We start from the raw sequence: 15,294 nt of genomic DNA on the forward strand, positions 1-15,294 counted from the left end.
ACGTGCAGGCTCAGCAGTCCATGGCTCACGGGCCCAGCCACCCCGCGGCATGTGGGATCCTCCCGGACCGGGGCACGAACCCGCGTCCCCTGCATCGGCAGGCAGACCCTCAACCACTGCGCCACCAGGGAAGCCCTTTGCTATGGTTTTATGCTACTGCTCTTGACATGGCTCAACAGCTTATATTTATTAATCTATACAAATATTTCCTTGAGATGCCTCACACCCTTACTAGCTGGGATTCCAGTGTGCAGCCCTTGAAGCCCACCTCCAACCCACCTCGCATTGTTCGAGAGCCTGGGGACTTAATTAATCCGGGATGACTTGATCTTCTTCCAAAGGGCAGGCAGGGCCAGAGGGGCCAGAAACCCAAGCCCTCCTTGGACCCCATGACTTCTGGTTTTGCGGCTGCTGAGCTGAATTCTGTTGAGTCCGAAGACTGTGTTAGTCCCTTGGGCTGGTGCTGCCCTACGTAGCTCATTTCAGAGCAGGAGAAAGACAAAGCAGCATTCACTGTTCACTGATTGGGGGCGTGTTCCTAATCTTCCTGGGCAGAGACGGAAGAGGTAAATGACAGTCGATAATCGTAATGACACGAACATTGATTGATGCTGGACCATCTACCAGTAACTGATATAAGCATTTCCTATATGTTAACTCATTGATTTTCATAACATTCCTATGAGTCATGCTCCATTACTTGGGTCCGGGGGTTGCCGTACAGGGCGACACCCTCTTCCCAGGGCTTGTGGGGTTTTGAGCAGCACAAGTCTCTTAAAACTTACTCAGCTGGAGGCTCCGCTTCATGGGAATAAAAGCCAGCATTCTTCTCAGTCACAGCTTTGGATCTCCTGTCGAAAGGGCTTGGTTTTCCAAAGCTCTGAATTCTTTCCTTCCAGATGGACCGACAAGGACTGAAGCTTGCATGCCTCTTTTTGGCACCTTTATGAAGCAGTAAAAAGTATTCTATGGTTGCTGTATCGTTCCATGTAACTATCACATTGTTAAGTGTTCTAGAAAGCCCAGTAGGTGTGTGTTTGGAGTCCTGAGAAATGACAGGTAACAAACAGCTGACTTCCCAGCTCTGGATAGAGGGATCCTCACTGCTCCTTCACCTTTCCTCATATAAGCTGATGCCACGTTTTAGAGTCTTTCACTGACAACATCCAAACCAATAATAATAATCTGTGCAGGTGAGGGTACACTTGGTTGCAAGTCACAGAAAAAACAAATCAAATTTAAACCAGCTTAGGAAAAGGGTAGGGGATTTATTAGCTCATGGAATACGAACGGCAGGAAGCTGAACTAGCCTTCAGAAAGTGCTGGAACTTTTTCTGGTTTCTTTCTCCATTGTCTTTCTCTCTTACCTGCTGACTTCATGGTCTCTCACTGCAGACCAACTGCAAAGAGACTGACAACTCTCCAAGTCCCAAATCCAAATACCCTGTGTAAGGGCTCTGATTGGCCAGGGGTGGGTCAGGTGCCTACCCCTGGATCAGGCAGATTCCGTACCCACGATGACAGGGTAGCCTTGTGGAGAGGGAATGGGTTTCAAAAGAAGCAGCAGGATGCTCTAGGAAGCCTATGCCATTGATGAACATTATTTTAAAAAATGGGAAGAATTCCCACTTTGTCCTGCTCACCACAGCACCATAATGGTAATGACATTTCACTCCTCTTGTCCACAGTTCACTGAACCAACTCATAAAAGCTCTAGTAACTCACCAAGGCCTCTGCAACTTCTCCAGATGCTTCAAGATCCAAAGACTAAGGAAATAGTAGAGAAAGTTCTGAGTTCATGTAGATTCAATCTGAAGCCTGGAGCAGGATTTTGGGGGACCAGTCTTCTACTCAGAAAACACTCTAGAACCTGTCATTCCCTTTGAGTGGATAAATCGTTTTAGTTACTCGATATTGGTATATATTGCAAAATCATCACCAAAATAAATCTAGTTAATATTCATCACCATACAGTTATCAATACAATTTTTTTTCTTGTGATGAGACTTTTTTTGTGTGTGATGAGAACTTTCAAGATCTATTCTCTTAGCAACTTAAAAATATGCAATCCAGTATTATTAGCTATAGTCACCATGCTGTACACTACATCCCTAGGACTTATTTATTTTATAACTGAAATTTATACTTTTTGATCCCCTTCATCCATTTTGCCCACCCGCCACCCTTTGTCTCTGGCAACCACCAATCTGTTCTAAGTGGATAAATCTTAACAAGACCTACCTTATGCCACCCAACAGAGAGGAGCGGGTCAGGATAAGACCTAGGCACACCGTATGCAGTAACTACAAGTCCAGACATGCCAATCCTGTTGGTAGCAATATCTCAGATCCTCTCTTTCTCTTAACTCATCACTCCTAGCAAAGTATTTGCATTCCTCTTCTATCCTCCTTCCCGTTCTTGATTTCTCTGCCTTGGTATAGCTACCCCAACTGGACCACTGGATCACAGGGATTGAGAATAGGAGAGATGTTTCCTTAGAGAAGGCAGGCAAACCGAGCTCCTGGGTCTACTATGCCTACAAAGAAGCCATACGCACCTAGCTGGCCTTAAGAGAAATCTATCTCAACTTCCAACCACACCACTGTTTTCCAGGTGATTGTTCAGCGGACTCTGGCTGCCAAGAACCTGTCCCATGCCAAAGGAGGCTCTCTGATGGCCGCATACCTGAAGGTCCTGCCCCTTTTCATCATGGTGTTCCCTGGTATGGTCAGCCGTGTCCTCTTTCCAGGTAAGAAGACAGTTGGGAGGAGAGGTTGTCTGTGAGTCTCAGACCCTGTGGAGTGTTCTGAACGTCTTACTGACTGCCCCTCAAGAACGCAGCTGGAGTCCCTTCCTGGTGATTCAGCTGAGGTGCTTCCATCCCGGCAGCTACTGACTCAGTGCTGTTTCCCAACATTGGTTCAATGAGGACGTCCTATTAATGTCCCAGGCCAAATCAAACGGAGACCTATCTGGGGCCTCGCCTCAACTACATATTTTCTGAAGCCACAAACTAGGCTAAAATCTCATGGTTCCAGATGTCAGCTCCCTGACACCTCATGAGAGGGCTCCCCTCACACTGCAATGTTTGAACCCAGTGGTTTGGCAACTTCGGCCCAATAGAACCCTTTGGGGGTTCCTTTTCTTAACAAAATCAGGGATATCAAAACCTCTAGAGTATCTGTCTTAGCTTTTTCCTTTTTTTTTAAACTTGGTAGAGGGATGAGGTTGGCAGCATGGGGATTAAACAGGACTAGGGGTGGGGGATGTTATTGGGAGTCGCTGTGATGTCAGGAACTGGTGATCTGTGTGGAAGAAATCTCCTTTCTGCCTCATTAAGTTTAACCCTGTATTGACCCAAGCTGTTATTAACTCAAACGGGCAGAAATCTCCCTCCCCTATGCCTTATCTTACATGACGTTGCAGAGGTAAAGAAAGGGTTAGGATGAAATGGTTAGTCCAGAAGTTGTTGTTGTTGTTTTTTTTTAAAATTAATTAATTAATTTTGAGCTGTGTTGGGTCTTCGTTTCTGTGCGAGGGCTTTCTCTAGTTGTGGCAAGTGGGGCCCACTCTTCATCGCAGTGCGCGGGCCTCTCACTATCGCGGCCTCTACTTGTTGCGGAGCACAGGCTCCAGACGCGCAGGCTCAGTAGTTGTGGCTCACGGGCCTAGTTGCTCCGCAGCATGTGGGATCCTCCCAGACCAGGGCTCGAACCTGTGTCCCCTGCATTAGCAGGCAGACTCTCAACCACTGCGCCACCAGGGAAGCCCCAGTCCAGAAGTTTTGTCAAAATAATTTAGAACTATGGATTAGGTGGAAGGACTTGGGGAAGAGAAAGGATGGGGAGCCGTCCGTGGTGCCAGATGCCGGGATTGCGCTTCTCCAGCCCTGATGGATGACGAACCCAGAGCCATCGGTCCTCTTTCCAGGGAAGCGGCACAAGGCTTGAAAAATCCCAGATGAGGATAAGAACTGGGATCTTGGTTTTATGGCGACTGGATGGAAAATATACAGCTAAGGGGAAGGCGACATATGAACAAAGAAAGTGGCTTAAAGCAACCAACATTCATTGTGCTAAGGGCCAGTCCCCGTGTGAGGAGCTTTGCAGTGGAGTGTGGCGGTTATGAATATGAACACTGATCTGAAATGCCTTGCCTGAACCTTGGCTCTGACACTTCCTGGCTCCCGTGACCTTGAATAAGTCACTTAATTTCTGTTAAGTGCTTCTGTTTCCTCACTTGTAAAATGGGGATAATATTTCCTAAGGCTTAAAACAGTTCCTGGCACGTGGTAAACACTATAGAAGTGTTCACTTTTATTATTCTATACATGTTTTATCTCATTGATTCCTCAAAAGGACCTTATGAGATAGGTACTATTGTTATTTTCATTTATAGATAAAGAAATCAGGGAATTCCCTGGCAGTCCAGTGGTTAGGACTCCACACTTGCACTGCCGAGGGTGTGGGTTCAATCTCTGGTCGGGGAACTAAGATCCAGCAATCCGCGTGGCCAAAAGAAAGGAAGAAATTAAAGCTCAGAGAAATTAATTGATTCACTCATTTATTATTCTTCCATGGATTCAACAAATATTTTGAAAGCCAATTATCTGCCAGGCCTTTTTCTAGAAGAGCCTGGGGATGCATAAGGGAACAAGACATACAGTATCCCTGCTGTTGGGGGGGATTACGTTTTAGTGGTGAAGGAGACAAAAAATACGTAAGTGAGCTATTCATTGATTGTGCTAAGTGCTGTGAGGAAAATGCATAGGAAAACATCACAGGGAATGCTGGGCAGGGGCTCCTATGACAGGGTTTCCAGGGAAGGCCTCTGTGAAGAGGCAACAGGTTACTCATGTGGATGGTTTGAAAATATAATTTAGAGTGGAGCCAACCAGATGAATGATGGATTGGATGAAGCTGTTAAGGAAAAAAGAGGACTCTAGATCACTCCTAGGTTAGGGGACTTGCTGGAAGTTACTTGGCTAGGGCTGGGTAAGCCAAGATTTAAATCCAGGGGCATCTGCCTCCAAAACCTGACTCTTAATCATGCTACTGTCTCTCTCAGGAAATCACATCAATACTTAGGATCAGTATCAGGATGATCAATAACAAGACCCTGACCCTCACTCTTAGCAGTCAGCCAGTCAATAACAGTTGTTAAGTGAAACATAATGCCACACTCCACGCCCCTAGGGAGTTTATAACATAACAGATGAGTCTGGTACTCATGAAAAAGTAAGAGAAAATTGATATCAAAACACTCTAGCATTTGGTACTAGCAATAGTGCGAAAGGAATTTAAGGGAGTGAGGTAGGGTGGAGATGGTGAGGTGGGTGCAGTGCATTTGAAGGTCTTGACTGGAGCTTCTCAAAGTGTGGTTCCCAGTCTAGCAGCATCAGGGTTGCCTTGGAACTTGTTAAAAATGCAAACTTTCAGGTCCCGTCCAAGACCTTTTGAATCCGAATCTCTGGGGGTGGTGCCCGGCAGAAGATTGAGAAGCCCTGGTCTAAAGGGCCAGGTGCCAGGCCAAGCCACTGTTCCTACCCATTTCCACCCTTCTCTCTATCTCAGCTCCATCAGCAACCTGCTGAATCTTCAAATGGGTCCAGCACTGCCTAAAATGATGCTCTGATCCTGAGCTCTCTTGAACGTGGAAAACATCCTCTTCCACTTAGTCCATCCAAGGAATAGCGCCCACTTATAAAGGAACTCTATGGAAACCAAGAAAGAAACAAAACAACCCTCAAAACAATGAAACACGAGAGTCTAGAAATGTTCCTGTTTACAAAGCCAATCATCTCCACCTGAGCTTTGGAATAAGCTAAGGTTTTGAATCCTATCCACGATACTAGCTTTATGATTTGGGGATGTTATTAGTCTCTATGGGCCTCAGTTTACTTGTCTCTGAAATAGGTATAATGGCAATATCTTCCCCATGGAGTTGTGAAGATTACATGAGAAGGTGTATGTACAGTGTTTATTTGCAGCATCCGAGTCGTAGTGAACTTCCATGAATGTTGGCATTTGGAAGAAGGAGGTTTGGTGCTGTGTTTGGATTGGACTCTGCTAGAGCCATCCTTTATGTCAAGCATCATAGGATCTGACAAGGGAATCCACTCCATATATGAAATGGTTGATTAATTCACCCAAGACAGATGAGCTGATATTAGAGAATGGTGGGTTAACAATCACAAGGCTGTTGGTTTCATTTATAACTTAGCTGAGCCAACTAGTTTCCCTGTGATGAACATTATTCTTTAGCCTGAACGAACAAACACAATTTTCTGCCCTAAACATGCTTTATAAACTTTGTGTCTGTCATGTGTTTCATGGTTGAAGGTTGCATTCCTAGAAGGTTAAACAAAAACTAGGTCATTAAATGAATGATTTCAGGGGGAGTCTTGCTCCTTCTTGGTGTCCCTTGAAGAGAGGAGCTTTTGGACAACGAGAGTCCAAACCCACAAGATTGGAACATAATAAGCAAGATCTTCGCCCCACTTGGGAGGCTCCATACCATGTTCTGGCCACAGGAATATAACTATTTTCTAATCTTCTCCTAAACTTCCGCAGACAAGTCATAAACAAGCCAAGGGATTGTTCTCTCTCAAAGGCATTTTTGACCTCTCAAAGGCATTTTTCTCAACGAGGTTGTTTCTTCTCAATACTTCCTGTCAAATATCATTTTTGGTCTGCGGTCTTAATTTTGTCTAAGACTGAATCAGAGTTTTGGAGGCATCTACTTTTATTCCATAGCAGTTGTTACTTGTATTATGAATTGTGGCCACAACACCCATTTCCTCTCTCATTGGTGGATGTAAGTGGAGGGAAGGGTCCCAGCTTTGACAAGACATAACAGTGAGTGGAGAAACTTTACAAAGACCAGATAGTCCTTGGGCTTCCTAATGGATGAAGGAGCCTGGTGTGATTTCCATTTCTTAGGTATTATGCTATCTTAAAAAAGCAAATGAAGGATCGAGAATTCCCTGGCGGTCCAGTGGTTAAGACTCCACGCTTCCACTGCAGGGGTCCCAGGTTCGATCCCTGCTTGGGGAACTAAGGTCCCACAAGCCACATGGCGTGGCCAAAAAAAAAAACAAACCAGAATCAATAATATTAGGGGAGGGATAAATTAGGGCTTTGAGGTTAACAGGTACACGCTACTATATATAAAATAAACAACAAGGGCCTACTATAGAGCACAGGGAACTATATTCTTTTTATATATTCTTTTTATATATGAATCACTTTGCTGTACACCTGAAACATTGTAAACGTCTATACTATACAACTATACTTCAATAAAAAAAATTTTTTTAAATTAAAAAAACCCCAACAATATTAGATTTTAAAGTTATGATGTACTTTAAATGTTTACATTTATTAAATTAACAGTTCTAACACATATAAAAATATAAAGACTAGACATACCACCTCATCTGGAGATACTGTCAAACATCTCTGTTGGAGGCCACTTGTGAATTTGAGGCCTCAGCTACAGGATCATCATGACGTTGATACTGCATCAGAATGGGGGAGGAGATGGGTGTGGGCAGTGAAGGGCTCCAAGCCCACCCCTAAACTGAGGCTCGAGGTCGTTCCCACTTGCCATAGAAGGTGGGACGGAAGGCAGTGTTACTCATCAGAATGAGGAAGAAGGACAGAAGCCTTTGGATTGAGCAGAGGGAGGGTCTAGGAGTTACTTATGGGAATTATTCCTAGATGCAGCTGGCCAAAGAGACTTGAGGATTTATAAGTGGTCCAGCGGGGGTAAGTGGTGGTGTGTTGGCATTGAGCTGGTGGTGAGGAGTGTGGCTCAGCTCAGATATGAGGAAGACAGAAAGTAACAAGAAAGCTATCATTCAAACACACGCGCCGGACCACTGAAACAACCGACACTCTCTTGGCCTTCCTTCTCTGAAAGATTGGATTGGATTGAGCGACCTGTTCTGTCTCCGACATGACCTTGCTGGGTGATTATAACCAGGTCCCTTCCCCTCTGTAAAGATTACCCTAATAATGAGATAGCTGGTCTCTCCCCAAGAAAAATGTATCGAGCATCTACTCTGCGCCACACACTCGTATAATTTTTCAATCTCTTCTTCTGTCTTCCAAGCAGGAGGTCTATGCTTCTAAGCTTGGCGTGTGTTCATCACGATAGAGATGAAGAACTAGAGGTGCCAGGAAGTCTGCATGGATTTACACTAGAAAATCAAAATGCTGTTCAGGAGAGAAAAGAATTGATACAGAAATGGAGAGAGAGGAGGAGAGAGAAATTCAGAGCCTGGTTGGGTTCTTATGAGTCTAAAATGAGGAACAGCTGTTGAACTATGTATACTGTTGAGAAGGAGATGGGGAAAAGAGGAACTTTTAGAATATTTGCCATGTGTCAAGTGAGGGCATTCTCCTTTGCACTTTTGATGAACTTAGGTAAAGATGTAAATTGCTCGTGTCCTTTTGGGGGGCTTAGGGAGCCTGATGTCAGGCACTGTGCTGAGACTGGCCGTGAGGTGTCTCGGCTTTTTTTGGGTTACAATAGTACAGCTGAAAAGTATTCAGCACTTCCTGTGTCCCAGACTCTGTGCTGAGTGTGTAATGTATATCATTTCATTTAATCCTCACTATAATCTTAGGAAGTAGAGTTCTGTTACTGTCCCAGTTTTGCAGATACGGCAACTGAGGTCCAGAATGGTTAAGTAACAAGGCCATGATAGTCTAGGCTCCTTTTTATTTCACTGGACTGTACGCTTATTTACAGTAGCCCTGTCTCCTGGTGCTGGCCTGCGCCAGGCCGTGTTTGGGCCGGGCCTGGGCCTCTGAGGGTCCGTCTGCTTAGCTCTGGGCTTGTTTCCTCCGTAGACCAAGTGGCCTGTGCAGACCCAGAAATCTGCCAGAAGGTCTGTAGCAACCCCGCCGGCTGCTCTGACATCGCGTATCCCAAACTTGTGCTGGAACTCCTGCCTACAGGTAATGGTCCCTTCACCCCTCAGTTGAGTGCCCCCGGGGCACCCAGAAAGGAGGACATTGGCTTGGGCTCTAATCTGAGGAGGGGGGCAAGATGGGAGGGCTGTGGGAAAGAATGAGCTCTGGGCTGAGGAACTAAGCCCCCAGATAAAGCTCCGGCCCTGGCTACGCAGGGGGCTCTGCCCCACCCACCCCTCTGAGTCCCTCCTGTTGGCTCCCACCCCTGAGTTCCGCCTCCTCCGAGTTGAACCTCTCGGGACCAGCTGGCTATGGGCCTGGGAAATGGGGTCAGCGGTGAAGGCAGAAAAAGCCTGAGGCCCAAAGACCTCCCTTCTGCCCCCAGGGCTCCGCGGGCTCATGATGGCTGTGATGGTGGCAGCGCTCATGTCCTCCCTCACCTCCATCTTTAACAGTGCCAGCACCATCTTCACCATGGACCTCTGGAATCATCTCCGGCCTCGGGCATCTGAGAAGGAGCTCATGATTGTGGGCAGGTAAAGTCTTACTGGGCTGGCGCCGGGCAGGGGTGTGAAAAGTCCAGATAACCCAGGGAGGAGAGAGCTGAGCCACCCAGAGGGAAAGTCCAGCCTTCGACTTCTCCAGGCTGTCTCAGCCTCCTCTGATGGCATCAGGGTTCCGTGGATGAGTAAGGCGTTCATTCATTCAAGAGCTATTCAGTGAGCACCTACTATGTGCCAGGTGCCGGGCATAGAGCAGTGAAAAGAAAAGACTCAGTTTTGCCTTTGTGGAGCTAGGAGAAGAAAAGGATAAGTAAACAGGTAGTTATAACCACAGTGAATGTTATGATGGAGGAGCCAGGACACCTAGGGAGTCAGAGGAAAAGTCTTCAACTTGGACTGGGACCTGAGGGGTGAATAGGAGTTAGCCAGGTAAAAGGGAGAAGGGTGTTCTGGGGGTTGGGGGCAAGGTTTCTCTAACAAGTCTTGTGCAAAGTCCTGATATCTAATGGGGGGGATGAAAATGACCGAAGTGAGTGGCATGTACATTTTATGTAAAATATATGCTAATAAGCATCTTGGGACTCTGCCCCTCAAGAAGGTGTACCTAAGGGCTGTCTCAGCCTTGGGTTAGGAGAGGTATGACATCAAAAGCATAATCCATTAAAAAAAAAAAAAAGAAACAAGCCACAGATTGGGAGAAAATATTTGCAAGCCATATATCTGACAAAGGACTTGTCATCTAGAATAATCTAAAAAGCGAGATTGTAGTCTAGAAAGTTCCTGCAGGATACCACTACACACCCACTAGAGTGGCTGTAATCAAAAAGGCAGACAGGAAGGCAGAGAAGTTGGAACTCTTGTGCATTGCATGTGGGGATGTAGAATGGTTCAACTGTTCAAAAGCAGTTTGGTATTTTCTTAAAAAGCTAAGTATAAACTTACCATGTGACCCAGCAATTGCATCCCTAGAAATAAAACCATCTGGCTGTACAAAGACTTGTATACAAATGTTCATAGCAGCATTTTTTACAATAGCCAAAAAGTAGAAACAATCCAAATGTCCACTGATGGGTGAAGGATAAACAATGGTATACAATGGCGTATCCACTCAATGGAATATTTTTCAACAATAAAAAGGAATGAAATATTGATACATGATATGTGATGAACCTCGTGCTAAGACATGCTAAGTGAAAGAAGCCAACTGCAAAAGACCACCTATTGTATGATACCATTTACTTGAAACCTCCAGAAAAGGCAAACCTGTAGAGACAGAAGTAGATAAGTGCTTATTTAGGGTGGGAACAAGGATAAGTTGTAAATGGGCATGGGGGGACTTTTCGGAGTGACGGACGTTCTAAAACTTGATTGTGGTGTAGGTTGCACCACTATAAATTTACTAAAAGTTACTGCATTGCACACTTATAATGGGTGAATCTTATGGCATATAAATTCTACCTCCGAAAAGCTATAAAAAAGAGAGAGAAGCGTTCAGGGGAGATAAAACACTAATGGGGGGGGGGTCTCTCTCCATCCGGCACCAGGGTGTTTGTGTTGCTGCTGGTATTGGTCTCCATCCTCTGGATCCCTGTGGTCCAGGCCAGCCAGGGCGGCCAACTCTTCATCTACATCCAGTCCATCAGCTCCTACCTGCAGCCTCCCGTGGCTGTGGTCTTCATCATGGGATGTTTCTGGAAGCGGACCAACGAAAAGGTAGCCCTGGATCAGCCCTTCAGCCCATCGGATGGGAGAGAAGGGGACTGGAGAGGGACATGAGGATATCAGGTGTCATTAGGGAGGATGAGTTCTGTGCGGGAAGATACAGGGAGGGTGTTAGCTGGCTTTTGAAAAAAAGCAATGAGGGTTCTATTTTGATGCATTTTGTCCTTAAACAGGGAAGCTGAATTAACAGGGAATTATATGTCATTGATTAATTCTATGTAAAAGATAAACAGGTAAGTATCTCCAGCCCTTTTCGAATCACTGACCCCTGCTGTGACCGTCGCTAGAAAGCCACACTCTCAAGGGGGCTTGCCGAGGCTTCCGGAGGCCTGTGCCGGACGCCCCACAGCCCTGCCCGTGTCTAAGACGGCCTTGCTCTGATTCACAGGGCGCCTTCTTCGGTCTCATCTTGGGCCTTCTCCTAGGCTTGGTTCGTCTGGTCCTGGACTTCATTTATGTGCAGCCTCGGTGTGACCAGCCAGATGAGCGGCCAGCTGTGGTAAAGGATGTCCACTACCTCTACTTCTCCATGATTCTGTCCTCCGTCACCCTGATCACTGTGTCCGTCGTAAGCTGGTTCACAGAGCCGCCCTCCAAGGAGATGGTACTTCTGGGTTTGACACTGTATCCGTTGAGACCCTTCACTGCTAGTGACAGAAAACCCAATTGACTTCAGTGAAGAGGACTGATTGTTCAAAAAGCTGAAAAGTCCAGGGCTGGGTCTTGGGAAGAACTTGATTTCAGGATACTGAAAAGACCATCAGAATTCATCTCTCACCTCTCCTTCTGTTCTCAGGCCCCTTGTGGGCCCAGTAGCTTTTAGGGATACATCCTGTCTTATTCTCATTAAGCAAAAGCATAAGCGTTTTTGTCCCAGCATTTCCAGTGAAGTTCCTGATGCCCGTTGATGGAGTCAGCTCAAGACACATGATCAGCCATGAACCAACTTACTCCCCGTGGCCAGAGACATGGATGAGCTCCATGCTGATCACAGGGTTCCCCCCACACCCACGGGCTAGGGTTAAGCTCTGGGGACTAGAATGAGGAAGGGTGAGATCCCCACTGGAGAATTAGGGCTGTTCAAGAAAGATGGGGGACTGAGTGGGGGAAATGTCCATTGATTCTGAAGAGCGCTGGGAGCTGAAGCTTTCTGGAGGGTGGAGTGAGAGGGCAAGACTGGGAGAGACTCGGGTGTGAAGGCTGAGCTTGGGGTTGGAAGGTGGTGGGAGAAAGGGATGAAAGTCACCGCTCCACCCCATCTCACAGTTCATCTCTGCTCCATAGGTCAGTCGCTTGACCTGGTTTACTCGCCATGACCCCATGGTTCAGAAGGAACAGGTGTCGCCAGCAACTCCCCCGCCTCTTACCCTCTCTCAGAACAGGACACCAGAGGCCAGCAGAACCAACGTCCAGTTCGAGATTGTCCAAGAAAACATGCCCCAAAACCACAGCTGTGAGTTGCTTTGCTCTTCAGTTACAGTAGGAACCTCAAGAAGCATCATATAATTAAGGGGAAATTTTTCTACCAAATCACAAGCCAGAAAATGGGCACACTTGGAATTTTAGCATCGCCTGACTCCCAGGGTTTGGTCCTCCCTCACTCTCTGGCCACTGGAAGGGTTAGTAACTTTCAACAGATGCCTCAGGTGGAAAATTAGAGCCAGTGTTTGTTGAGTGCCTACTAAAACATGGTTCATTTGATCCTCCCAAAACCCTATGTGGTAGGCTGGGGTACTGCTGGCATTCTCTAAATGACTGGTTTTAAAACTGGCAGCTTGCAGGCATATTTTGCTTTAGCTCACCTACTCTTTTAATAAAATGTGAGTTAACATTTAAAAATTGTGAGATTTCACATAACATTCCAGATTTCCATCTTCTCTTGAAAAACTGGAACATCTGGTAACATGGAGCCCATATGTCTGCATGGCAAAAGTTGTCTGGAGCTGCAAAGCAGCTGTTCCTTAGACCTGGAATATACAGTTAGCCAGGGTCCCCACCAGTCCCTACTGTCTCCATGACCCAAGGCTGTGGTTGTCATTAATCATCATACATGGCTTTAAAAAAAATAATAATTGTGGATATGAACCCATGTCATCCTCCCGTGGGAAACTCAAGGATAGATCCAGAAGGCCATGTGTTTCAAGAAAGATGAGAGAATCTTTCTTGGTAGAGGTGACGTGTTTAATAAGAAAATCAGTTCCCCTGACTCCCACACGTCACCCACCTGGCTCCACCCGCAGCTGATTTTGCAGACCCAGCTCTGAATGGGGAAAGAGAGTTCCCTGCAAGAGTGCACATCTCTCTTCAGCCTCCTGGCAGGCGATGCAATACAGGGAGGAAGTCAGATAGAAAAGGTCCTAAACCCACCTCTGCCTCTGCTAACCAGCTGTGTGCTTTGCTCAAGTTAGGCTGAGTCTGTATCTTTTCATCTGAAATTCTGCACCTGAAGATGGTGAAAAGTCTCAAAATACCAATCTGCTAGAACTAAAGAGTCTTCCAGAATCAAAGTCTTAATGAATACCTTCCAGAAAAGGAACATAAAGTATTTATCACAGTGTGTGGGACACACCCGGTCTCTCTTCTCTCTTGCCTGGGAGACACAGCCCATCCTTCTGACCCTTATTTGCTGGGTTCTTTTTAGGTGACATGACCAAAAAGCAGTCCAAAGTGGTGAAAGCCATCTTGTGGCTCTGTGGGGTGGAGAACAAGGGCAAGGAGGAGATGCCGAGCAGAACAGACCCTGTCATAGTTTCCCTGGATGAAAACCCCTTGGTGAAAACCCTTCTGGACGTCAACCTCATCATCTGCGTCAGCTGTGCCATCTTTCTCTGGGGCTACTTTGCTTAACATGGGGGTGAACCCAGGGGTCCAAGCTCTCAGTTTGCTATCAATGCCCCAATTTTTTAATGAAGGAAAAAAATAATAAAGCCTTGTTTGTTTACCACCAGGCTTCAAAGGTGTTTATGGACCACTTTCAACATGACATTTAGTTAGTCCTGTTCTTCTTAAAGGGGCTTCCCTGGTGGTGCAGTGGTTGAGAGTCCACCTGCCGATGCAGGGGACACGGGTTCGTGCCCCGGTCCGGGAAGATCTCACGTGCCGTGGAGCGGCTGGGCCCGTGAGCCATGGCCGCTGGGCCTGTGCGTCTGGAGCCTGTGCTCCGCAACGGGAGAGGCCACAGCAGTGAGAGGCCCGCGTACCGCAAGAGAAAAAAAAAAAAAAAAAAAAGGAATGAAGGCTAGAAGCTGGAAAAAGAGAGAGACATAAAGGCTTCTTTGTCTCAAAAGGCCAGTTATTCACTCTTCCTGTCCATCATGTAACATCAATAGCCAACTTCAAAGGGTTGGACAAGCGAAGAGATGCCCAGCCCCCCGGTAGCCACATCCCCTGGGCTGACTGTTAGCGCTTGAACTCTCTCCAGCTCACCTTCCAAGCACAGGGAATGGGACCTGCATGCTATCTCCCGCCTTTCACTGTTGCTGGCTTTGGGTGAAGGAATAGTTGGTGCCCAAAGGCTTTCTCATTGTGAAACTTGCCCCTCACTATGATGTCTGGGAAATAGACCTGAGTTGGTGCCCTGGAACCTTGTGCCATAAAAGAATCAGGGAATTGTGTGCACGTCCCAAGCTCTGCCTTAGCCTGGGTTTCTTTGCTTGATTCTCCACAACGATGCTTCCCTAAAGCAAGTGGCCAGGATGGGCAACTCCACGATAAATCGTTACTGGACGAGGGGTAATAGGGCTTTTGACCTGAAGAACAGCCACCCCTGTTCTGTGGAGAGTCAGGCATCCTAATGACTCTCTTCTGGGCCCCAGTGGGGTCTGATGGGATGACCTGTGGGGCCGCGTGTACCACATGCACAGCTAAGAGCAGGGGCGGGACAGCCAACAGGGTCAGTTAGCCCTGAGACCAACTGGGGCGGCCCAGGGCCATGAGATAGCACCCTAGTCCTGGGGTTAACGGGGCTGGGGCGGGATGGGTTAGAACCACTCACTGGCTTAGCAGCCGGAGAATGAGTAGTTTCTCAAGGAAGCCCAGTTTCCAAGGAGCACGGACAGGAAGCCCTGGGGCTGAGGGGTCACTGGCTCATGCAGTCACTCATGACATCTTTTGAGTTCCTACTCGACGCCTTCAACACCTGGACCAGC

General features: G+C 46.8%; 1 protein-coding gene across 6 annotated transcripts in view; it reads left to right on the top strand.

The window, feature by feature from the left end:
- Window positions 1-13,993, top strand: part of SLC5A11 (solute carrier family 5 member 11) — a 42,354-nt gene extending 28,361 nt beyond the window's left edge. For all 6 annotated transcript variants that reach the window (XM_060122652.1, XM_060122653.1, XM_060122654.1 and 3 more), the window contains 7 exons: window positions 2,614-2,749; window positions 8,859-8,966; window positions 9,307-9,457; window positions 10,969-11,137; window positions 11,535-11,750; window positions 12,431-12,599; window positions 13,788-13,993. In XM_060122652.1, the coding sequence (XP_059978635.1) occupies window positions 2,614-2,749; window positions 8,859-8,966; window positions 9,307-9,457; window positions 10,969-11,137; window positions 11,535-11,750; window positions 12,431-12,599; window positions 13,788-13,993 (1,155 nt within the window). The remainder of the gene's footprint in view (window positions 1-2,613; window positions 2,750-8,858; window positions 8,967-9,306; window positions 9,458-10,968; window positions 11,138-11,534; window positions 11,751-12,430; window positions 12,600-13,787) is intronic.
- Window positions 13,994-15,294: the final 1,301 nt, after the last annotated feature.

This window comes from Lagenorhynchus albirostris, chromosome 15 (genome assembly GCF_949774975.1).
Source record: "Lagenorhynchus albirostris chromosome 15, mLagAlb1.1, whole genome shotgun sequence".
NCBI classification, from domain to species: Eukaryota; Metazoa; Chordata; class Mammalia; order Artiodactyla; family Delphinidae; genus Lagenorhynchus; species Lagenorhynchus albirostris.